The sequence below is a fragment of the Sander vitreus genome, chromosome 8, assembly GCF_031162955.1.
Source record: "Sander vitreus isolate 19-12246 chromosome 8, sanVit1, whole genome shotgun sequence".
NCBI classification, from domain to species: domain Eukaryota; kingdom Metazoa; phylum Chordata; class Actinopteri; order Perciformes; family Percidae; genus Sander; species Sander vitreus.
Genome location: NC_135862.1, coordinates 20,910,162 through 20,934,265, shown reverse-complemented (window position 1 = coordinate 20,934,265; position 24,104 = coordinate 20,910,162). Strand labels below are relative to the sequence as shown.

The following is a 24,104-nucleotide window of genomic DNA, read 5'->3' as shown; positions in this document are numbered from 1 at the left end:
ACTTTAAACTATCAACGTTTGTCGGGCAGCATATCTGGCAAATAATATTAATCTCTTCTATAGTTATTGTTAACTTTGTGCTATTACATGCATGGGTGTGTAGTTCTAACTAATCACTCCACTGACCACAGCTTTATTATATTTATAAAATGTATTAATCAGTATCTCTCTTTAAATTTAAGGCAGACTGTTCAACTCCAACTCATATTTTAGCAATGAACTGCCAAACTGAGTCAAATAGGAGTTTATTTAGTTCTCATGAGTCGTATCTGAATAGCAAATATCAGTGCAGCACTCGACAACACATCCAGCAACATATCAGCGTCATGTTTAATGAATTGAGGAAGAATCTCTGCACGTAAATTAGTTTTTTTACTAACTGTATATTAATTGAAACTGCAAAAGCATCCAAATAGATGTTACTGCTTGGGGAAAAAGACTACAAACAAACTACAGTATGCTACAGTAAAATAGAACCAAGGTGTTTGAATGTGAAACACACTGTAATGATGTTGTTGTTTTTTTCCCAATGAGGTGTTGTAGGGATTGGGGGGTAATTTTCTAATAGACACACATTTTCAGTCAGAGTTTCTAAAAAGTATTTTTCTTTACACTTAGTACAAAAAAGACATCTCTACCCGTTAGTGCTTCGTTTTAAGATACTATAACATAAATAAACAATTTATTTTCAGTGTTCAGAACAGACAGTTCCAGTGTGACTGGAAAACTAACATACTCCACCATATTCCAGTTGGCAGCAGAGGGTTTAACAGAGTTCTCCACTCAGATTTTGGCGCACCCCAACGCACCATACTTACAAAATGTTCTTCATTTCTACAAACCTCCAACATAAACCCCAGCCAATTTGGGGGGTTATTCATGTCAAGATTCACTTTTTCTCCCCTTTAGTGAAAATACGACAAAACCCTTAAAAGTTTTCAATCAAAGACTTGACAAATCTCTCCCAGTCACCGCAGCTGCTGTCACTTTGATCAACTCCCAGGTTACTGTGTTTCCTCTCCATGCACGAGTCTCTTGTGAATTTAACAATTACAAATCCCAGAGTGCAAAGCACAGTTTCCACGAGAACCTCATTCATTACCTGTAGTCCCATCTTCACTGCGGATACATCAGTACATGAGCACAACCTCTATGTGACAGAAAAGTTCTGGGGAATAACCTACTGATATTTAGCATTTACTTTCTGAAAAGAAATAGATAGATAGATTCTGCTGTGCAAAACGATGCCATGAAGAGCTGATAGTGTAAATTCCATTCCTTTATTTCAAAATCTCTCATTGGTCCATGTCACACTTTTATCTCGCTTGAGTCTTCCTCATTCAGTTAGTCCTTGGCGCCTCACTTCCTGGCACTGAGTTCCTTGCGTCCTTATTTGCAGGTAAACACCTCCGTCCTCTCACTGCACGTGTTGCACTTGACAAAGCAGCACCATTGGAACTTACAATTGCACTGCCACACTTTGGTGTACTGGTGTGTATTGTAGCCCCGCCCGCAGCACATAAGGTCGCAGCCGTCTGTATGTTGCGAAGTGCGGTTGCACAGGCGTCCCTGGGTGCCCACGCTCCCCGTGGCTGCGTCCTCCTCGCAGTAGTTGGGCGACCTCTCGATGTAGACGAGGTCTGTCTCCATGGGCTTGCGGTAGCCCTGAGTCTGCTTCACCTTGAGGTGGGTGGGCTGGCGCAGTCGGCTAGCCCGGACTACCTCCACGTGCACAGCTTCGTTGTACTTGTCCTTGAGTACGTAGCCAATCTCTCGGAATTTGGGGAGTGTAGTCCAACAGGTCTTGGTGGTGCAGGAGCCCGAGACGCCGTGGCACTTGCACTCTAGCTTCATCCTTTCTTCTAGTACCTGGAGAGTAAAATAGAAAACAAGAGTTGTAGAACTGCAGCCACTATAGACATGATTATAGACAACCTCAAATTAATAAAAGGACAGAGAACAAACCCCATGTCTCTCTTAAAAGGTTGTTTCACCCAAATTACAAAAAAAAACGTTCTCAATAATCAGTGGTATCTGCAGGGCTAGATAGTTTTGGTTTTATTCATCTAGGTTTTCAGACATCCCAACACAAAGGGGGCAAGCTTACGTTTGTGTAGATTAAAAAAATGAGACAAATTCAAGAGAAATGTGTCTTTACAGACACAATGTCTCGGTTACTCTAGATAATCTATAGAACATGACGCCCACAGCAACTATCTGCATGTCTGCTGTATATATGACTAGAGGTAAGCGAAAAAAATACCATAGTGAACCAACTCAATTTCAGTTCCACTTACATTGTCCAAGATGAAATACATGTTAACATCACTCTATATATACGCTTGTATTGGTGTATGAACTGTTGAAAGCTCTCTATTCTTTATTTCTGCATTCCATAAACATTGATGAATACATTGTTTGAGTGAAGAGGACAGTAAACATTAATGAATAAACGTTTAGCTTTGTGTTGTGCCACTATGTAAGTGGAAACAAATCAAAATATTAGATTCTTTTGTGTGTAAGAACTGTATCTGCCTCCATGCTTCTAGTAAGTGGTGAATGTGCTAGTGACTTACACTGTAAGTTCAATGCATTTATGGCACAGGTACTTAAATCAAATCAAAACCTGGCTTGAGTGCAGAGCGACAGCTCTCTGTGAAGAAGACAAATCCAGACATATCTGAATTTCTAGTCATGGATGACATGCAATTGCATGTCCTGAGGGAGGGAAAATTGCACTTACTGGTAATATTCCATCCTGTAATTTTGTCTACCTTCCCTAAACCACATCAATGACGGAGAATAATAAACATGGCTCTAATAGAACTATCAATCATCTTAGATAATTTGAATCCAGATTCTTGTGTTATTGATTGTTGCACATGCAGTACAAAACAAAGACAAACTCAATTAATTGTTTACAGCTGGACAAGAGACTTTGACTACCTAAACATTGTGATAAATAGAAAAAAAGAAATGTTGACACAAGCATGAAAGTGGATCACAGTTATGTATTAAGATGCTTTTAGTCAAAGAGTCATTTCAAATGCAATAATGTCACATTTGTTTAGGTTATTCCCTTACTCAGACATGGACTTAATTTCTCTTTGAGGTTATGTCCAACATATGGTACAAAGGGCAGAATGTCTTCTCCTTGAGGCCTAATCCTGTGTGTCATCAGTATGTAAGTGTCAATCCTCGTGGGACTTAGAAACTACAAAACCTTAAAATAAAAACTGTGCCCTCTTTGGTTACTGCTAAGTTCTCAAAGGCAAAGGGACAGAGAAAAGAGAGGGTGGAGTTCAAATGGGTCATATTAACACAACAGTAATAGTCCTGTCATGACTCCTTTTACCAAATTAGGAACCCCCGACTTGCTTGAACGAAGCGTGTGTCTTTGTTGTATAAGATGTAAGTTTGGTTGGCAGGGCATTTTTCCAGTGTAGCTTTTTTCCTGGCACCTCGCCTCGCCAGAAGCACAAGTCATCATTTCTATCAGATACTTACAAAATGTACACAAGTTGTTCAATATCTCTGTCTGTCTTGTTCATGGGCTCATGTGGTCATAGTTCCACGATTTGGAACCTTTTTGAACATTTGATTAAAAAAAACATGAGCTCCATCGACTTCATAAAAGCTGGGGTCAGCTGTCAATCTCGCTTCACATGTTGATTCAGATTAAGGATTTCCAAAAATGTATAGCGCAAAACCCACAAGGAATGCCTGGCATAAGAAGTCTGACAGATGCATGGAAACATTTACTTAAACTATGTCCATCAAAGCCTCTGATCTGTTACTAATTAGTCCAATATGACCAGATTCCCATCTAAAGATCACTTGTCAAACACATAGCCCCAACGCAAGATGAAAGATCTGGTGATTTACTGGGTGTTCTTTTACATTCGGTTTTGTCACAGAATCTATTGAAATTAGAGTTTTCTGTTTCAATGATGCTTCTTCGAGATTAGAAAACACAATATCAGCTGGATCCTATTGGAGGACTTAATTCCTCATCAGAGTCAGGATAATTTATATTAGCTAATTTGTCTTGAATATATTGGTGTTGAGACTATTTTTTCTAATACAAAATTTCCTGGCACGTGCTGGCACACGATACAAGAATGAACAAACCTCACCGGCAGTGGACAGGGAAAACAAACAAGATCTACTTATATGTAAACTATTCTTCACAATAAAAATAGCCCAGCAAAAAGGGGAAGATAATCTTCTGCATGAAAACAACACTGTCAAAAAAAGTTAATTTCAAGTGTCTCGTATCCAGAAAAAATCCATGTGTCTTAATACGTAGATGTGTCTCTGTTGGCCAAATCTGATGGCAATCTGTCCAGGTTTTCCCAGGCTACATGCAATCACGGTCTAAACTCAGGTCCATTGCCTGGTGACCAGAAGCTGTTTGGTAACTGCCAAGAACGCTAAGAAGAAAAAACACTAACTTGTGCACTGTAGCAGTTTCGTTAACAGTAAGCAATAATCGCGAGCTAGCTAAGAACTATCCATGAACCAACACAAATGCATGGATGAATCACATTTACAGTATGGACTTTGAGCAAAGTTTAGAGGCTCAGACCTCTGTATCCTTTATAACCTTTTCCAGTATAAGAGAGATTTCGGCTTCTCACTGTCTCAGCAAAGAGGAAATCTGACTTTTGCACATCCTCCTAGAATCCCAGGTTTCCGAGCCCCAGAGTGAGAACAGCAACAGTGCCAACTCCAACCCTGACAGTCCAACATGCCAGCACCCTGGCATGCAGCACAGACCCTATCAGTCTGCTGTGTTAACAGCGGCATTGTCGGCTTGCTTTCACACCCTGAATAGACGCAGTCAAATGGCAGTGACATGTTTTGGTATTGTGCGGAGAACTGCAATAATATCCTGTTCCTGACTTTACACTTCATAATTCCATGAAAGGAGCTCGAAAAAGGGGATGGCAGTCCTCCATCTGGCAACCGTTGGCCAGGCCCCATTTTCCCAGTGGACACACAATGAAGCCCAAGTTATTAATTAGATCCATTTGTCAACATAACATCATCTCTCTTTTTTTTAACTGTCACACTTTTTCTTTCTCTTTCTTTCTTCCATGACTGTTCTGGGATGACTAATAGCAAACAAACATGCCCATAATAAAGTTTGCCAACACACTCTCTCAGAAATAAAAGACACCCTTTTAGAATGGAAAGATATGTCAATAATTGGCTGAAGCAAAACAGGCTGCTGAAAGGCTAACAGTGTGAATCAATCAGCAACTCGGTCAATCACAGTCCTTTGCCACATTACTGTGTGACTTTTAGTTCTTTATCTGGGACTGTTTGCTCTTTTGCAAAGGAACACATTAACACGCGCATGCATCAAGTTTGTATAGGTTGAGTCATACAATATATTGTGCCTTTAAAGGAAAATGATTTCATGTAATCTATCAAGGACTCATTTAAAGGATGACTCTGCTTTATTACAACTTGGGCCTGATTTCCGTTCTTTTGACTATCCTTTCTATCGCTATCGATAACAATGTACTCACCAAAGTAATTGCTAAGATCTGGGAGCACAGCAACATCGCTACAACAAAGTGGAGCAAGAAACATGAGCAGTAAACAATCTGCCAAGCTGTAAACAAACTTAACAGTAATGACAGATTATCTAAACCACTAGATTTTGAGATGAAAAGAAAAGTGAGCACACCCAAAATGTTGGTAATTATCCCTCATAGCACTGGAAAATCTGTAGCAAGTACAATAGGTCTAAGTTAAAGGAGAAGTGATGGATGTTTTTAACGGACAGTTTGGGTTTCATAATTTTGGCTGTTTCTTGCCCCTTCTGACATCTTTTTACCACATTCCTAGATCTCAGCAGTTAACTTGGTGTACAATTGTATTATTACTGATAGGAACGAGGGCCAAAAACAAACAAACAAAAATTAGATCCAAGTTGTAATAAATTTTAATAACTCTTTAAATCTTTATTATTTATCTTCTTCTTTCATAGAATGAGTTGCTCAATTTCATAATATCCATAAAAAAAGATTTGATTGAAAAGGGTTTTGCTGTTGCTCTCTCTGGATCACCTCTTAAAAAACATCTGATATCACAAAAAACCTTTTTACCTTTCTCCCTGCCTCATTGTTATGCAAGTTCATCAGGCGGCGTGGGGTCTTTTTAATCTCGCGGGCATCCACGAAGCGGCGAGAGAACTCAATTCCATACTTGATGTCAGCCGAGCAGCCTCCCCACTTCCATCCTTCCTCCTGATTGTAATATCCCTGCTTCTCCCGGTCGCAGCCACACTGGCTCAGGTTGCCCTGGCTGCACGCTGCAGTGATGGCATGGGCCACCCCTGCAGCTGTGATGGCGTAGGTGAACGCTGCTTCTCGACTGCCTGAAAGTGGGAAAAGAGGTCTTTTAGGAATTTAGAAATACTGGGATGAGTTGAGATATTAGCAGTTTGTAGATTCTGCCACAATGAAGCTACACAAAACTCAGTACACAGGACATGTTTAGCACCCACCAAAACCATTAAAGACTCATGTAAATATTATGTCATACGAAAATGACAGATCAGACACCCAATTACCCATTCTACCTTTGTTTTGTGAAGCCAAATACCTTTCCAGCTCATTTTGTCATGGTTTTCTAATATTGTAAAAATGTAAGTCCTTACTTGGGCTAATGCTGACCACGGTCACCTTCTGCACAGCAGAGTTTCAACACTCCACTCCAATCACATTATGAGTTGTTGATTTTGACCTTGATAAACAGCACAGCAATTCCATCGTCTTGATAAGCGACCCATTTTTCCTTCCCTCTCCTAAACAGCTTCCCTCCTGCACCTTGGTAGAAATGTGGTAACATTTCCGACCGCAAAGTCCTTTGGCCCAGCCTGCGAGAGTGCAGTGTTGGAATTTCAGTGTGGGGAGAGCTGGTCTAGGTGCTGTCCAAAGTGCTGAATTCCTCTACAGGAGCACCTTGTACTTCTGGCCACACAGCAAACAGCTGGGGTCTGCAGGTCTGGCTGACTCACTCACACACACACACACACACACACTGCTCACTGACAAGAAAGGAGACACTCTGGGGAGCAAGAGCCAGATGGTACCAAGACTGCACAAGATAAAATCAGCAGCTAACCCTAAACAGAAGATATTTTAAAACTGTTCTGTGGGTTTTCCTTTACTGTTGCTGTGTGAAAATCTTGGAAATCCAATTTAAGTTATTTAAGTTATATAAAGTTATTTCTGTGCTTTCATCTGATCATGGGATGATCAAATTTAAGTATTATGAGTTGAGAAAGTTATTTGACTGACAAAAATGCACAATTCCATGTTCAGCCAAAATAAGATGCAGTTTCTACAATGACTAATAAATGTTAAATAAATACTGTTTGAATAATTAAAGCTATAGTGCATAGTTTCTGCCGCCCCCCCCATGAGGAATTCTAAGTAATGACAACAAAACTGCTGGCGCGTCCACATGACACAAGCCTTCTGTGACCGCGCACTGCCCCCCTCCACGCAGTTGCTAGTAGCCAAGGAGGACACGGAAGATTAAAAAAACATGATGGACTCTTTATTCATCTAGGTTCTTAATTATCTTCACTCGAGTTTCTGCGCGGGAAAGTCACCGGACGCCACAATCTTCTGAACGTATTGACGAAGAGACAAATACAGAGAGAGTTGTGTGAAGCTGATAGTCTTAATTAGCTTTGTAGCAACTCATTTGGCAATGGCTTGAATGTAATGGATATTCATTATTATCAAAAAGTTATGCACTAAAGCTTTAAGTCTTGTAGAAACAAATTTGTCCTGCAACTTGTTGATTGTTGATTAATATGTTGATTCATTATTTTAATTTATTGAGTAATAGTTAAGTTTATATAAATGTCAGTGTGCCCAATGTGATGTCTTGTTTGTTGGACCAACAGTCCAAAAGCCAAACATATTCAATTAAAAATTATATAAAACTGATTAAAGATTAATTAGTTATCAAAATTGTTGTTGATTGATTTTCTGTTGATTAAATAATTGTTTCAGCGCTATGACAAATCCTGTTTTTTTATGTTATCAAACAACAATATGGAATATCAATGATGGATTTAAGATGAAATGGCAGCCAAAGGACTATGGTACACATTTAGCCAGAAGTTGGCAATAACCCTGCCATACCAATTCTTTTCTCTTTCTAAATATTCTAGAGCCCTCTACTTCTCTCCTAATGGCTACAGAGGGCTGGCTTAAAAGGCCTCCCCTGGTCTAAAACAGACTGTAGGCTATTACAACCTCGGTCTCTCTTCAACTGGCAGTAATCTGGAAGCGGCCGAGCAGCAGAAAGGCTAACCGCAGAGCAGAGAGGAATGTTTTATAAGTCTTTTGATGTATGTTGTGTAATGTACTCAGTTGCAATTATTTGACTCACTCTAGGTGAAATGCATTTTTTCTACACTTCAGAGAGCCCAAAGCTCCTTGATGATTTATTATTTCCTCAATGGCTTTCAGAGAAACAGCCAAGAAGCTTGTCAGATCAGTTTGGCAACATTACATCAGATCTAAACAACAACTCCAGTGTTCTGGACATTGTGTCTTGATGTAGCAAAGAGCAAAGGATATATCAAACCTTCTGTGGTCAGAGCCTCCTCAGAGACGGATTTATTTTTAAGTAAAGTCAAGTAAAGTAGTATTTTCTGGTTTATTATGAATATTTACCAGTCAAATTTGAAATGTATTCCATTGGACTACTTGGCTGTAACATGTTCAAACATGTCAGATGTGACAGATTTACAATATGTTTTTAAATGAATGGAGTTTAAACAAATATGCAAAACTTTCTGTGTGCAAAGGGGAGCTGCAACAGTGTTGAATCTCACGAAAAACTAAATGAAGAAGTAAGCTTTCAAACCTACAATAAATAAACTGTCAGATACTGCAGATGTAACCACTGTCGTCCTTCAAAAACAAATAATATCCTAAAATGAGCAAATGGAGGAAATGTTTACATCTGCAGCAGCAAAGCACAACAATAAAGTGGAAATTATAAGGAAATAAAACACAAAAATGCCTCAATATGGCCTATGTAATTTTGCCTGACCAAATAAACGTTTAACAATTTCAAAAGTTACTAGACGTACCATCTTTGCTTATTTTACCTGATTTAATGAGCCCAGACAGTGCGGTCAGATATAGCCAAGGCTGCTAGTGTTAGCTGGAGTCTAGCCTTGGCATGCTGCTTTGCATAAAGCAGAATAGTAACATTTACTTATCTGTTGGGGTTTATATTTGCCTATTGCCTAATTTTATGAAGCTTTTTTGTATTAGGTACTAATAAACTGCATATATGCAGTCATTTGAGGCTGTTTTTTATTTAATTTCCTTTTTCTTCTTCAGAGGGATTCTTTGCACCTCTTATTCTAGTCTCAGGGGCATTTTCTGAACTCTAACAGACGTTTTCACCCAAAGCCACTGTTAATTTCCTATCTTGGCACGGGTGCTGTAGAGCTAATACCACGGCCACAGGTTTGCCCGGTGGGGACTGACTCACAACCACTTGATTCTTTGGTTAGCAGCAGAGCTGTGCCCCACCAGCTTGTGGTAACATTCTGCTGCCCCCACCTCACACACATGCACAGATGGAGGCGCACAACCATAATGTGCATGCATTCACACGCATACATATGCACGCAAATACTCAGTAACCGGCCACATAATAAAAATACACAACACACTCACACTACCCTCCACCCTCACACACATACACTGTTAAAAACACATTTGCACATAGACGCACAAACAGAGCGTCACTGTAATGTTTAAAACAGGATAAAGGCAGTTTCCAGAGAAAGGGTGGTTCCCTGAGCCATAGATGCATGCCCATTTCTGGGCCCATTGAGTTGTGCTGCTCATGGGGAAAATGATGATGATTGGGCTTGTACTGGTTATCACCCCCTGGTGGGTCTGGCACCAGGCTCTCCCTGGCCATAATGAAAGCCAATTACACAAGCCATGGAACTGTGGTGATCAAGACCCTCTTTTTTTTCTTGGTGCAATGAACCAAAGAAGACATCGGAAATTCGATTTTTAAAATATGTTGTCTGCTGGGTATAAATATCCATGTTTATGGAGCATGCAATCTTCTGCCTCTTCAATCACATTATGTTTGACGATTCTTTAAATCAAAAACATAAAAACTACAATCAAAGTTATTCACTGCATTTAATGCAGATTTATGCTTGAAATGTAGTCAAAATTATGTTCAGGTTAGAATAAGTAAAAAGGCATGATAAATAGAGAATGCATTTTGGTGCCCCAAAGTGACTGAAATGAAAGACTCAAATGTTCTGAGTGCACTGAAGAAAACAAATATATTGATACAACCACAAGCAACAGTGCTCTGTTGTCTTGTGTTGGATGTTGTGTGTGCTACATTATGTTACTCCCATGCCCTCAGGAAAGGAAGGCCCTGCTTTGCTTAACAGCCGTGTGGTTGATGAAATGCGGAGGAGAAAACGCACCCATAACAGCAGCTGAAAGCCCTACAGAGGCTGGCCCCAGAGTCCTGACAGCCCTCCAGGAGGAACCACCCTGGGATAGCCTCGCTAGCTGCCAGTGGAAAATTGGAGTGACCAGAAAAACCTCAATGAACTTGGAAACATCCAGGAGAGAAGAATGGGGGAATATTAAACCAGATGTCTAATGGAGTTTAGTGGCAAGTGTCTGCTACACTATCCAAGAAAGTAGGGAAGAAGAAGATCAGCCTTGCTTCACTCAGAACAGGTACAAGCCTTCATAAACAGGAATAAAATATCCTGTTATATCCCGTGTCAGGGACTAAAACCAGAGATGTAGTGAAAGATACTGACTCAGTGTGCCTTGGCCTTCACATTGACTGACCACACCACTTAGGACACGGGCCCCTGTTGCAGTGCCCGTCGTGTCGTTTGACCATCTGGGACACAAAAAGAAATCTCTGGATGTAGTGGCTCGCCGCAAAAAACGGCAATATGTGTTTAGAGCCGGAGGCAGGCACACCGCTAGACAAATTTCACATGACACAGCACAGGACATTTACAACCGACGACACTATGCAGGCAGTGCTGGTGTAGTATGATGTAGTAACACTGCCGCTGACCTCAACGGGCCTTTCTTTCTTTACTGCTCACAGGCTATGGTTAGGCTATGTTGCTGACAAGAGAAGAAAGGGAGAAGATATACTGAAAGGACTTGGACACGGGGCTGTGGAGGCCACTGCTGTATCCAAAAACCAACCCAAGGTCAATTTGGTTGTGTGCCTATCCCACAAGACAAAGGGTTGAAATCTAAAATGGGCAACAAACAGCACCATGTTACATCTTATGCCTCACTTTCTGAATACAATTTTCTATTTCTATTTTCTTACTATGATGACTAAACTCACCTGCACAGAGTAGCTACTGTACATGTTGTGCTTGTTTAGCTTTTTAAAATCGTGTTAGCTGTATGTTAATGTTTAGATCCTGGCACTGAGAAAGCTACTGACAACCAGATTCAAATTAATTGTTTGTGTCAGCATAATTGGCCACAATACTGGATTCAAAGGTGAGGAGGACCGGATATAGTAAGAGGATACGGGAAGACATTAGCAGATGAAAAGGGCTGGAGAGAAGTAGTTTAGGCTGAAACACTGGTGGGGTTCTTGCCAAGCAACAGGACAACATCCACATGCACAAACACACAGACCGGCAAAGCCCAGCAGTGCAGTTGAATGGCCTCTCCACACAAGCCAAGCCTGTTGGTGGAGCAGTGAAGGGGAAAGCTTTTTAAAGGCCCCCTCATCCCCGACATGCACTCACACCCCAGGGACAGAGGAGGATTGGATTGCATAAGAAATTACATCGCAACAACACAACGATACTCTGGACTTTTAGAGCTATATATCCATTAAGCACAAGGACATCCTGTCACGGACAAATGGCAGTACAGTGAACAAAGGGAAAAGTGTCACCTGCTGGTGGCCAGGGGTCTTTACACTGTGGTGAAGTTGACTGACAGTATATTACAAACAGGACAGGACACAGCAGTTCCCAAAACTCGACACCAGTTTGCCTCAATTACACAACTATATTTTTAAGGTGGACCAGGATATAACCAAAGTAGTTAAGATTACTGTTTGTGGAACCGCATGTAGATTTACAGAATTTTAAACTAAATACTGTTAAAAGTTTCCCCCTACTCTCTCTGTCTTTCTGCACACCCACTCTCTAAATAAAATGAAATACCTTAAGCCGAGAAAGTCCCTAATTTTCATTTAATAAAGCAAAAACTAAAGTTTATGAAGCAAGATAAATTCAAATAATTACAACATACCAGCTAACACGCAAAAGAGTGACTCAAATAGAAATTGAGATACTTTTAATATTGGGGGTTTTAGCATTGATTGTATGTTTAAGCTCATATACATTAAACAAGATATTTTTCCACACTGTACATATATAATAAAGTTATGACACCCAAAACACTGAAAACAAGCTCTAACCGATGCTTTGCCGGCGCTGGAACTGTGTCTCCAGGGCCCCATGGAAGGGGAAGAAAGTTGGAGGAAAACCCCTTGCTTTGTATACCAATCACTGAACTGACTAATGCGCTCTCTACTACTGTTTTCCGTTCCGCTTTATGTACTGTTGCTATGAACATATGCTTCCAGCAAATTATAGACAAAGTTGTGGTCTGTGAGGTTTGCAGCTTGAGGAATTAGCACAGCCGTGTTCCTGTACAATAAAATAATATTGTTTTACCAGAACTAGGCTCCACATTCTCAATGTACTCACATCATGGAGCTGGGGAAGTGACACGCTTTGGCACAGCCGCTCACTGTAGGGTCCCGAGTTTGATTCGTATAATAAGGAGGGCTTTGAGCAGTAAAGCTAAAACAATTATGAGGGTATTTAACGTTGCCGGTATTAAATGCTGAGAATCTAAGTAAGCTGCCTCCCAGGCATAGAAAATTGGGCTTGCAGAAAACATCTCAAAAGCATCCTTTTTCTTTCCTGATCTCCCTGAGGTGGAGATAAAGCTTTTTGAATGAATTCCGAGACTTGCTAAAACAGGCACAAATCCATCTTCCTACCCTTTCATCCTAATAATGAGACCGAATCAGGACCTCACCTGCTCAGATCTGGAAATGTAGATCTGTATGTGCTGAACACGGTAATCATCAAGTTCATTTGAGGACAGTGTTGAGGATTTTCCTCAATTTCAATCCCATTTGACTTTGTTTCATCTTCAATGGAAACATATTTACTGAGATATATATCAATCCCACATCATATCATTGAAGATATCATTATCATCATCACTATAATCATCGAGTCAAATACGCCACTGATGACATGTTTCCTTTCTGATTACAAAAGAACCTTCCAGACATAACATTTCCATATTTGTTAATATCCATCAAACCCTCAAACAAAGCTCCAGGTCTCTTCACATCCTCTCCCTCCTACCAGTGTCTCTTTGCCTCAAACCCACTAACTCTCGCTCTCTCTGAGCTCTCACCTAAGTGGGCCAGTAGCGGTGTGATTGTTGGCACATGTAAATGTCCAGTGCCGGCCCTGCGTGTAGAGAATACAGTGATCGGCCTGGGATTGTGTGGAACAAAGCGCACTGTGAGATTACAGTTGATCCTCTCGCATCCTGTTTCCTCCTGCGTCTAGCGTCACTGGCAGACACAGACAGACGCAGATCCCACCGATAACACAGCGCTGTGGGGAGGGGAGGGGCGAACGACTCTCTCACACACACACACACACACACACACACACACACACACACACACACACACACACACACACACAGGGGCCTGAGGGCCAGGGCCCAGAACGACCCTGGGCCACGTCAGCAGACAGACAGTGGGTGGGCAGCAGAGAGAGAGAGAGAGTGAGAGAGGGGTGAGGGAAAGGAGAGGGACCCCAGCTCCCGACACACCCACACAGTCTGAGACAGAGACAGAGCTGATGAATGAACAAGGGGCCTGGCGATGATAGCACTGTTTGGTCGCGTAGGACGAGAGGCCCCACCCTAGATACAGACACATGTTGTGGGCAGGGGATGTGAGGCGAAAAATTGGGAGAAAAAGAGTAACTGATGACCTTTACCAAGCCATGATGACCACAGCCCACACACTGTAGAACAACAACACATCAGACTCCCCTATCTGATAAAAGTTAAGGGAAACATCCTACACATTGGGACACACACACACACACACACACACACACACACACAAACATATATGACTGCTCTGTTTCTCTGGACTCCCATAGAGGAGGGCAGAGAGGATTACGGCTACCCACATGATGATGGGCTGAAAAATAGGCCTTTTATCAAACACCGTTCCACCATGACACAATGCACGCATCATTTCCATGCTGTTATCCGCATAGCTTCAAGTACTTGGCTGCCTCAGAGTGAATCTGCAGTTTTGCTGGTAGCTCGGCACTACGATGCATCAGAGATATTTACTTTTTTTGCGATAGCTGCCTCGATATATTATCCTTGCATAACGAGATAACAGAATGGGTGAATGATTACATATATGAGTCGATTACATAATATATGAGTGGATAACCACAATGTGCCTGAAGGATGTACAACCGACAAAAACTAATCCCCAAAAGGGAACAGCCTCGGCGGCAATGAGATGATTGATGGTACTTATAAAGAGTTCACCAGTGTCAAAGTACCTTATTGTGTTCTCTTGTCTTCATTACACTAGTTCTGGTTATAACACTCACAGCCAACTCACTAAGCTCATATGTCAAACAGGGTATGGTCATAGTTTTTTCAAGGAAGAATTGTGAAGAACTGTGAAGACTCTCTTCCTAATGATAACAGCCTTTAGAACATAAGAAGCAAAGCAATCTGTTGAGTTTATAGATTCATTATTTCTTCTTTAAATTTTGAATAAGCAATGTAGGTGGCTACAGTTTACTATACAGCTGACTTATTTGCTTCCAAGGAAATAATGCTTATCCTGTAGTTGATATTTAACTTGAATGCCTGTTTTTAAGGCGGCATTACATGATTTGAAAGGAGTTTGTTGAAAAAGATCAGCTGGTCGAAATTAATATTTCAACTTGCATTTCCTCTTACTTTGTCAGAACGAGGAAACAAAGCACGAATGGAACCACATGGTCATTTGAATAGATTTTCTCGCTTGTTCATTATTAGCCCTAGGTTGGACTGTGATGTTGTACTTGCATTCTGCGGGGATATGATTTCACCACAAATGACCATCAACTGATTCCGAGAAGGGGAAGGAGCTCCGCCAATGCATTTATAATCTGCAAGTATTTTGTTGTCCTCAAACCAGAAGCTTGTAGAGCAGTCTCTGAGAGAAGAAATGCTGGATATGTGGGGGAAAAGAAAATGAATAGCTATTTTAGGCCTTCAACAATGAATAAAATGTGAGGAAACAAATGATTAACTACCACTGCTACTGTAATTTAGTTTACACTTATTTTATGTATCCAATCATTATGATTAGTTTTTTCTTATGAAAGCTCCTGTGGGTCCATTGTATTCTGTTAAAACATTAGTTAAAGTGGTCTGAAATGCCCAAGAACTGTCTTAAGTAACTGCTGAGAGAAATGGAAAAATTTGATTTGATACCACAATGATTCTTAAATAAGAGCCAAAGCCATCACCGATTTATTTTAAGAATGTGGGGTGGTATCAACTACAGTTGTATAACAAAATAAAAAAACAATATGCACAGATTTTTTTCCATACAAGTTTAACACATAAAAAAACCTAAATCCTGTGCAGCGATTGTCTCTGACATACTGCATCCAAGCTTTCTTTTAAAGTGTGTGGAACGTAAAACACTAAACCAAGATCTAAAAACTTCTATCAACCGCATCGTCTTTGCACTTATCCTTCTCCACTGTGTAAACTGGGGGTACAAAAACCGGCCTCAGCCCTGAGTTTTGTCTGGCTCTGTCTGTCTGTAAGTGACCTTTCCCCTCCTCTGAGAGGGAGCTATGCTCAAAGGAGTCCTGCATCTCCAGCTCCTGATCAAGTACAAGCCTGTCCAGGAGTTCTTTCCACACAAGTGGTTTTCAATGAACCTGCTGACTTAAACATCCTTTATCTGACTAGACGCTGGTTTGGCCCCTGCAGCCCTGCAGTCCTGGCAGGTGGATTGCCTACTGCCTTCAGCACACTCTGCGCTTCCAAGGGGAGATGGGGGAATGAGAGAGGGAGGAGGGAGGGACTGACTGGGAGGTGATACTATAAAGGAGCATGAGAAAATACAGACATGAACTCACCCTCTAGTCTCCAACCTCCCTTCAGCTGAAGCCTCCATATTTGATCAGACTTGCATTTGTATTGCTAACTATTCAAATAGACATTTCTTATCCAGTTTTTCTGTTTTCATCCTGAGAGTTTCTAGTCATGATGCACAACTTGGGGCAACAACTCAGTGCCTATCTGAGGTAAATAAGAGAGAGAGGGAGTGAGAGAAGGAGAGAGAGAGAGAGAGAGAGAGAGAGAGAGAGAGAGAGAGAGAGAGAGGGGGAGAGAAAGAAGGAGACAGAGAGGTATGATGTAGGTCACAGAGCAAAACAGACGTTTCCTTGCATCTTTTCTGAAAAGCTTTTTTGTTTCAAAGTAAGACTAATGAAACAATATATTCCCTGCAATTCTACTGAAGCATGTAAATCAGGTCTTCTTAAAACAACAGATGTGAACTTTTGGGCACTGCTAAATAAACAACACTGCTGTATTCCCTCTGCAGCAAAAGGCTCACCTGCTCAAGTGCTGGATCTATTCTTGTGCAATGGGCCAGAGGCAGAATGATTGAACTTTTGTAATATTTCACTGCTGGGACAACAAGAAACCTCTTTCAGATGAAAACCATGAATCAGGACGGTGACAAACTGGCTAGAAAGTCAAACAGAGAGTAACCAGAGCAGGCCATTTTATGACAAGGGGGCCAGTGTTGGCCTTTGATGCTGAGTGTAGTCGTTGAAAGGTGTCCATTTTCAAGCTCTAATCGCCGACATCAAGTGCATTGCAATCTGAACAGAGCTGTAAGGTGTTCATAAGCAGGTCTTTTAAGTGAAGGGCATCTCCATTACAGGTGGTTAACCAAAGGAATGTCTGATGGTACAAGATGAGGCTTTTTTTCAGGGGATTCAAAACATAACATTAAAGAAGGTAAAAAAGTACAAATATACAGTAATAGATGAATTTATCACCAAATCCTGAATCGTCACGGTTGAGCAAAAGAATAAATGCGACAGGAAAATAAAGCGTGGTCACATGATACTGTTTGTGTTTAAATGTTGAGGTATGGTGCACAGATCACTGGCTGGATCTAAGACACATCAACCTATTATGTGAGATGTGTAACAGAAACCACATGGGGCTTTCGATGCACTTCACGTGTGGGTGAACACACTTAAATACGCATAATAAAACAGCATCAACAAATCACAGCCCTGGGATCAGTCTTGACAGGAATATTTAAAATAGAATGATTCATCCAGAAACCAGGCCAAGGATTATGATTGGAGGATTGACCATGTTTGCCATTCATATCCTGAAACGCAATCCTTTCCTTCTGACTCGCTGATGGATTTGTCTATAATTTCATTATTACTTCTTAATAGACTGCAACAAGCCACTCAATAACACCCATTTCTGTTAGCACAGGATAATTAATTCCACATTTTTACAGACTGAAAGTACCATCTCATGCCAACACCATAGCAGGGCACAAGAAGAGGACTGCTAAATCTGCTTTTGCAGAGGAAACAGACACACTTAAATTACCAGTTTCAAATCTCACCGCGAGTTTATGGTGTTGTTCTCCAATTTGTCAGTTAGAGCATAATAAGGGAGCCAACGCTCTTTGCAAAACAGAGAAACTGGTGAGGGATAGAACTGCAACAAGAATGGGGATGCTTTCATTTTTCCATCAATCCATCTACCCTCAAGTCTTGTGTTCAGCAGAGTGTCATGCACCAGTAAAGGTGCCAGAAGAAGCCATCTTCTGAACTGAATACACTTTTTTTCTGTTTACAGTAGAAGAGAAATAAATATCAAATGACCAGCCTTTGAAACTGAATCACCTCTGCTGAATGTAGATATCTCAGGTTTTGTAATGCTCTATTAATGCTGTGCTGTAATGCTCTATTAATGTGTGCTCTCTTGGAAAGCAAATGTAATACCATGGAGAAGCTCCAGAACAGAAATACTGCCTCCAAGAGCAGGCAACACAGAGAGAATGCATTAGACTTGCGGTTGGCTGATCTTCAGTTTTTGAAAAAATGCCGACATCTCCTCCCACCAGTCCAAAACTAAGACTGGATCACAGAGCGGGGGGAAAGGTTTAGTGTTCATAATTTGGGGGATTTGAATGAAAAACTTAAATAGGAGCGGAACGGGAATAGCTTTTCCCCTGTACTTGATTATGATTATGTGGGAATTTGCAGATTCGGAGAAGGGATTGGAACATTTTGTTGAAGGGGTGTATTCCATGATTTCATATGCCATGCTAAAGAATTCCATAATACATACAGACATGGTCAGAAAGCATGGTTACATCTTCAATCATGAGCAACAAACACTGGAAACTATCACATCTGAGAATGTCATGTGCGAGCTGATGGCAGTTTGACAATAAGGTGCTGAGAGAAATCGCCCACTTTTGGCAGCGGAGTTCTGCAGTAGCTGTGGCTTCTGTGGTCTCCCACGATGACCTAGTGGGACACTGCTAAACTGAACGAGCACTGTCAGATCCCAACCAACAGCATTCCCACCTACAGCAGTGGAGATCTTCATCCCACTTTTTAGTTAAACTTGGACAATTAAGTATCTCTGTGCTAACATAATACATCATTTTTAATGTACAGAGAGGAAAAGGCTTAAACATCAACCAATGGTTAAGTAGTGAATCTGTGAACGAGTGGAAATCTCTAGGAATGCTAATACAGCCATAATTTTAAGGAACTGCACATAGAAAAGTCTGTATATTACTGCAAGATTATGTAAATCGAGAACAGGGTCACAATATGTAACCATTGTTCTGTTTCACACAGGATTCAAGCTCCAAGGGGCAAAACTCACTGACTACACCCCTGCTGTGACACTAACACAAAAACATATGGTTAATATGAGTAACTGGGCACATCAGAGGACACTGCCACTCTTAATATAACGAGACTGCTTACAGTGCTGGTCATATAATTAGAATATCATGAAAAAGTTGATTTATGTCAGTAATTCCATTCAAAAAGGGAAATTTGTATATTATATTCATTCATCACACACACAGTGATATATTTCAAATGTTAATTTCTTTTAATTGTGATGATTATAACTGACAACTAATGAAAATCACAAATTCTGTATCTCCGAAAATTAGAATATTACTTAAGACCAATACAAAAAAGGATTTTTAGAAATGTTGGCCAACTGAAAAGTATGAACATGAAAAGTATGAGCATGTACAGCACTCAATACTTAGTTGGGGCTCCTTTTGCCTGAATTACTGCAGCAATGCGGCGTGGCATGGAGTCGATCAGTCTGTGGCACTGCTCAAGTGTTATGAGAGCCCAGGTTGCTCTGATAGTGGCCTTCAGCTCTTCTGCATTGTTGGGTCTGGCGCATCGCATCATCCTCTTCACAATACCCCATCGATTTTCTATAGGGTTAAGGTCAGGCGAGTCTGCTGGCCAATTAAGAACAGGGATACTATGGTCCTTAAACCAGGTACTGGTAGCTTTGGCACTGTGTGCAGGTGCCAAGTCCTGTTGGAAAATGAAATCTGCATCTCCATAAAGTTGGTCAGCAGCAGGAAGCATGAAGTGCTCTAAAACTTCCTGGTAGACGGCTGCGTTGACCCTGGACCTCAGAAAACACAGTGGACCAACACCAGCAGATGACATGGCACCCCAAACCATCACTGACTGTGGAAATCATCAGAGAACATAACTTTGGACCACTCAGCAGCAGTCCAGTCCTTTTTGTCTTTAGCCCAGGTGAGACGCTTCTAACGCTGTGTCTTGTTCAAGAGTGGCTTGACACAAGGAATGCGACAGCTGAAACCCACGTCTTGCTTACGTCTGTGCGTGGTGGTTCTTGAAGCACTGACTCCAGCTGCAGTCCACTCTTTGTGAATCCCCCCCACATTTTTGAATGGGTTTTGTTTCACAATCCTCTCCAGGGTGCGGTTATCCCTATTGCTTGTACACTTTCTTCTACCACATCTTTTCCTTCCCTTCGCCTCTCTATTAATGTGCTTGGACACAAAGCTCTGTGAACAGCCAGCCTCTTTAGCAATGACCTTTTGTGTCTTGCCCTCCTTGTGCAAGGTGTCAATGGTCATCTTTTGGACAGCTGTCAAGTCAGCAGTCTTCCCCATGATTGTGTAGCCTAGAGAACTAGACTGAGAGACCATTTAAAGGCCTTTGCAGGTGTTTTGAGTTAATTAGCTGATTAGAGTTTGGCACCAGGTGTCTTCAATATTGAACCTGGTCACAATATACTAATTTTCTGAGATACTGAATTTGGGGTTTTCATTAGTTGTCAGTTCTAATCATCAAAATTAAAAGAAATAAACACTTGAAATATATCAGTCTGTGTGGAATGAATGTATACATTATACAAGTTTCACTTTTTGAAATTTTTTGGAATTACTGAAATAAATCAACTTTTTCATGATATTTTAATTATATGACCAGCACCTGTATGTGCTGTTTGACACAAGCCTGTTTGACTATAGATCATTGTAGAAAGTCAAGTATTGTCGCCACACTTCATTTCTGGTAAGCATAGATGGTAACGGTGGGTGGCACAGCTGACCCCAGGCTGGTTTTAATAGTGCAACATACTGTATCTCTCACACCCACAGTTCTCTATTAGGTGCTGAGCACATTTGTTTTATCCTCTGACTGCTCATATTATCCCTAATGTGCTCCTAACATCAATCAAATATAATAATAATCTATAGTAATGATGAAAATATAAAAAATGAAGACCTATGTGCTATCACAGTGATAAAGAGCTTTGAAGCTTTGTCTGTATGGTGTCCTTCCAAATCAACGATCAGATCAGTAATTCATTTTCACTACTTTAAATGTGCAATATCAAACAACAAACCTCATAATTCACTCATCAGGTAACATTAACATATCTGTGCAATTTGTCATATTTCATGTCTCCAGGATGACGCAATGCCAAGTGGTAAGAGGATTTTTCTTAAAATCAAAGTCAATTTGATACAACTTTATTTTCTGTGCAACTAATGTTCCAGTCACTGAGAGAATTTATTGTTCATCTCTGAACTTTTGACTTGTTTTTTACCGCAGTTTATCAAAAACACATTTCTTAAACAATAATATTTGTGTGAATGGGTTTGTGTTCTTGTTTCAATCTGTCACTTGCCAGTGCAGTTATTGACAGAACAGATTCATTTAAAATGTGAAACATGTACTTAAACTTTGTTTTTTACAGTTACTGATGCTTTTAGCACTTGAAGCTCTATAGGAATATAGTGTTAACTTCTAGAATCATGAACTCACATCCAGATCACAAAACCAGAGCACAAGCCTCTGTTTAGACCCGACGGACACAGTGCTGCTGTGTGCGCCTAAGTACAGCCATGGGTTCCACATAATATGCCAATAGTGTCAAGAACACAATGCGTCATTTTCTCCCTTTTGCCCCCATGGAGTAGAAAGAGAGAGGATGAACCAGGCTCTCCTGCATCCCTGTTACAGTTTTTTCCAAACAGAGCTACAGAGTGAGATAACAGGGTGCCAATAGAATATTACAATTTGTAGTCCAAAACTGTATTTCAGAAAGTTTAGGTTCCGCTGCCAAATGTATTCTTTCTATTTATCATATAAACATAAAAAACATTTTACAAGAACCTGTACATTATAGCTTTTAACTAGCTATTTACTGTACATAACCTATGTATGTGATTAAAATATGACAAGAGAGAGGAACATTTGTGGTGATTATCATGACGAACAAAAATAACCAAAAAAAAGCAGAAAAATAAGTCTTTTGTTCGCTGATTACTTTCTTTATTCAACAAAAACCTAAATCAATAATGTCTTTGTAAATCTGTCATGGGATCCCGGGCAAAATCAAGTTCCACATTGGTCTAAAAGAAGACGTCATTGTTGGAAGACTTTATTGAGAAGGCCACCAAGTCCCATCATTATTGGACAATCATGGCAGGCCCAGTAGTCATCGCTCTCTGACCAGAACGGACACCAACAGTCATGTGCTCAGCGCGGGCGTATGACACATTTATTTATGCAGATATACTATGGAAACCAAACAAAGGCGAGCATGAAATTCAGACGACGCCACTATGGGATGTAGATGTCGCATTACTGATGAAAAGTGGAAGAGCACCCATAGGGTTGAAGGGCCTCAACCTCACTGAGCACAAACTGTACATGTAAATTTGCATGTGCATCAAATACACAAAGATGAGTGACAATGCTTACTCGTGCCCATTAGAGAACTGTGTGAATAAGAATTGATAAATGTAGATTTTTATCCTACAAAGTGCTTTAGGTAAACAGTATAATATGTAAAAACACAAACATTAGTCATACAAAAATGCAGAGTAGACAGAGATTCTTCTGATGAACCAGTGCCTAATATAATTCCTAAATCTCTATTCCCTTCAAAAGGGCATAAAAGAACAGATCAAAAGGAGGAGGAAAGGGGATGTTGAGTGTTGAGGAAAAGAACATGAGCTCCATTACAAAAGAAAGTGCCACATTCACAACAAAGAAAAAATGCTTTTGGAGAGGGAGCTGGAGCTAATTTAGCTACTCCTTAAGAGGAGTGATTGTTAACAGAGCCACTGGATTAAATGCACAACCCAACCGCAACGTAATGGCAACAAAGCATCTTCTAAATGAAAGGAAATATATAAAAGTCCCTGTAAAACAAAAACGATGCAAAAGAGATTTGCGGAGAGCCAAGTCTCTTAAACAAAAGCATCGTAAATGTAAATGTTTGTCTGCTTAAGGTCTTTTTCTGCATGTATATACACAGCCAGGCCTGGACACAACCAATTTAACCCAATCAACAACAGATGTGTCCATCTATTTTGGTTCGACAAGCGTTTTCTGCAATAACACCATTAGTTGTCTCCTCATTTGCGATATCATTTTTCAACCATACGTTTTCCCCATTAGGGCTCCAGTGCCTTTCGGTAGCTTTTCCATAACTTTGGCATAGCTAGCAATGGTCGGCATGCTGCTAACCAACAGTCTCATTGCAGAACCTAGATCAACAGAAACCAGAGCGTGCTGGAGAAATATAACATTGTCAATTGAAAAGAGGACAACTAAGATGGGCTGGAATCAGCAGTATATGAAGTCCTCATGAGCAATGCCAACGTGAATGGTTATAGAATAGCGAGTCAAAGAGACTGTGTGTCGCTGGTTTGAGTTTTGACTGTGTGATGTGTGCAGCTTGGGTTTGGCTTGTGAAGAACCATATTTCATATGGGGCTCAGAGGGTCGGGAGCTGGTACCACATTTTTGATACTCCTCTTGTACTGTTTCTCAAAACTGAGACAATAGGATGGCTTGAAACACACATTATGTAACTTCTGTTCCCTCATAAAGAGGAAAGCCACTGGTACTATCATTGTGGGCTTCATTATCATTATCAAATGACAGTCTGTGACCACAGGCAGCTAACAAAAGTTATCTTTCCTCTGCTTTGCATACAGACAACATGCAAGTTGTAATCCATTTTTGTAATAGTTTTTTAGTGTTCAATTATTAATTTAATGATCCGCTGTGACAAAGCACACATACACTTGTGAAAATCTATTGCTGGTAATATGCCTTACTCTCAAGTAATGAACTTATCCTTACACGACATTTCAAACCTTAACCTCATGAACCTTGATATTCCCCTGACCCCTTAAGCTGCTTCAGAATTACAAAAACTGTACATACTGTACAACAATGTCTCATATGGCATATATGCTGGTGGCGGTTTGTTCCAATGCATAATTGAAGCAGTATTTCGCTCAAACGGAAGATATTTTCAAATCCAAGATGCCATTTTTATAGC

General features: G+C 40.6%; 1 protein-coding gene across 2 annotated transcripts in view; it reads right to left on the bottom strand.

The window, feature by feature from the left end:
* Positions 1-311: 311 nt before the first annotated feature.
* The window catches only part of wnt7bb (wingless-type MMTV integration site family, member 7Bb), a 32,341-nt gene continuing 8,548 nt past the window's right edge, over positions 312-24,104 (bottom strand). For both annotated transcript variants that reach the window (XM_078257438.1, XM_078257439.1), the window contains exons 3-4: positions 6,120-6,391; positions 312-1,869 (exon numbers count right to left, since the gene is read on the bottom strand). In XM_078257438.1, the coding sequence (XP_078113564.1) occupies positions 1,390-1,869; positions 6,120-6,391 (752 nt within the window). In that variant the 3' untranslated portion in view covers positions 312-1,389. The remainder of the gene's footprint in view (positions 1,870-6,119; positions 6,392-24,104) is intronic.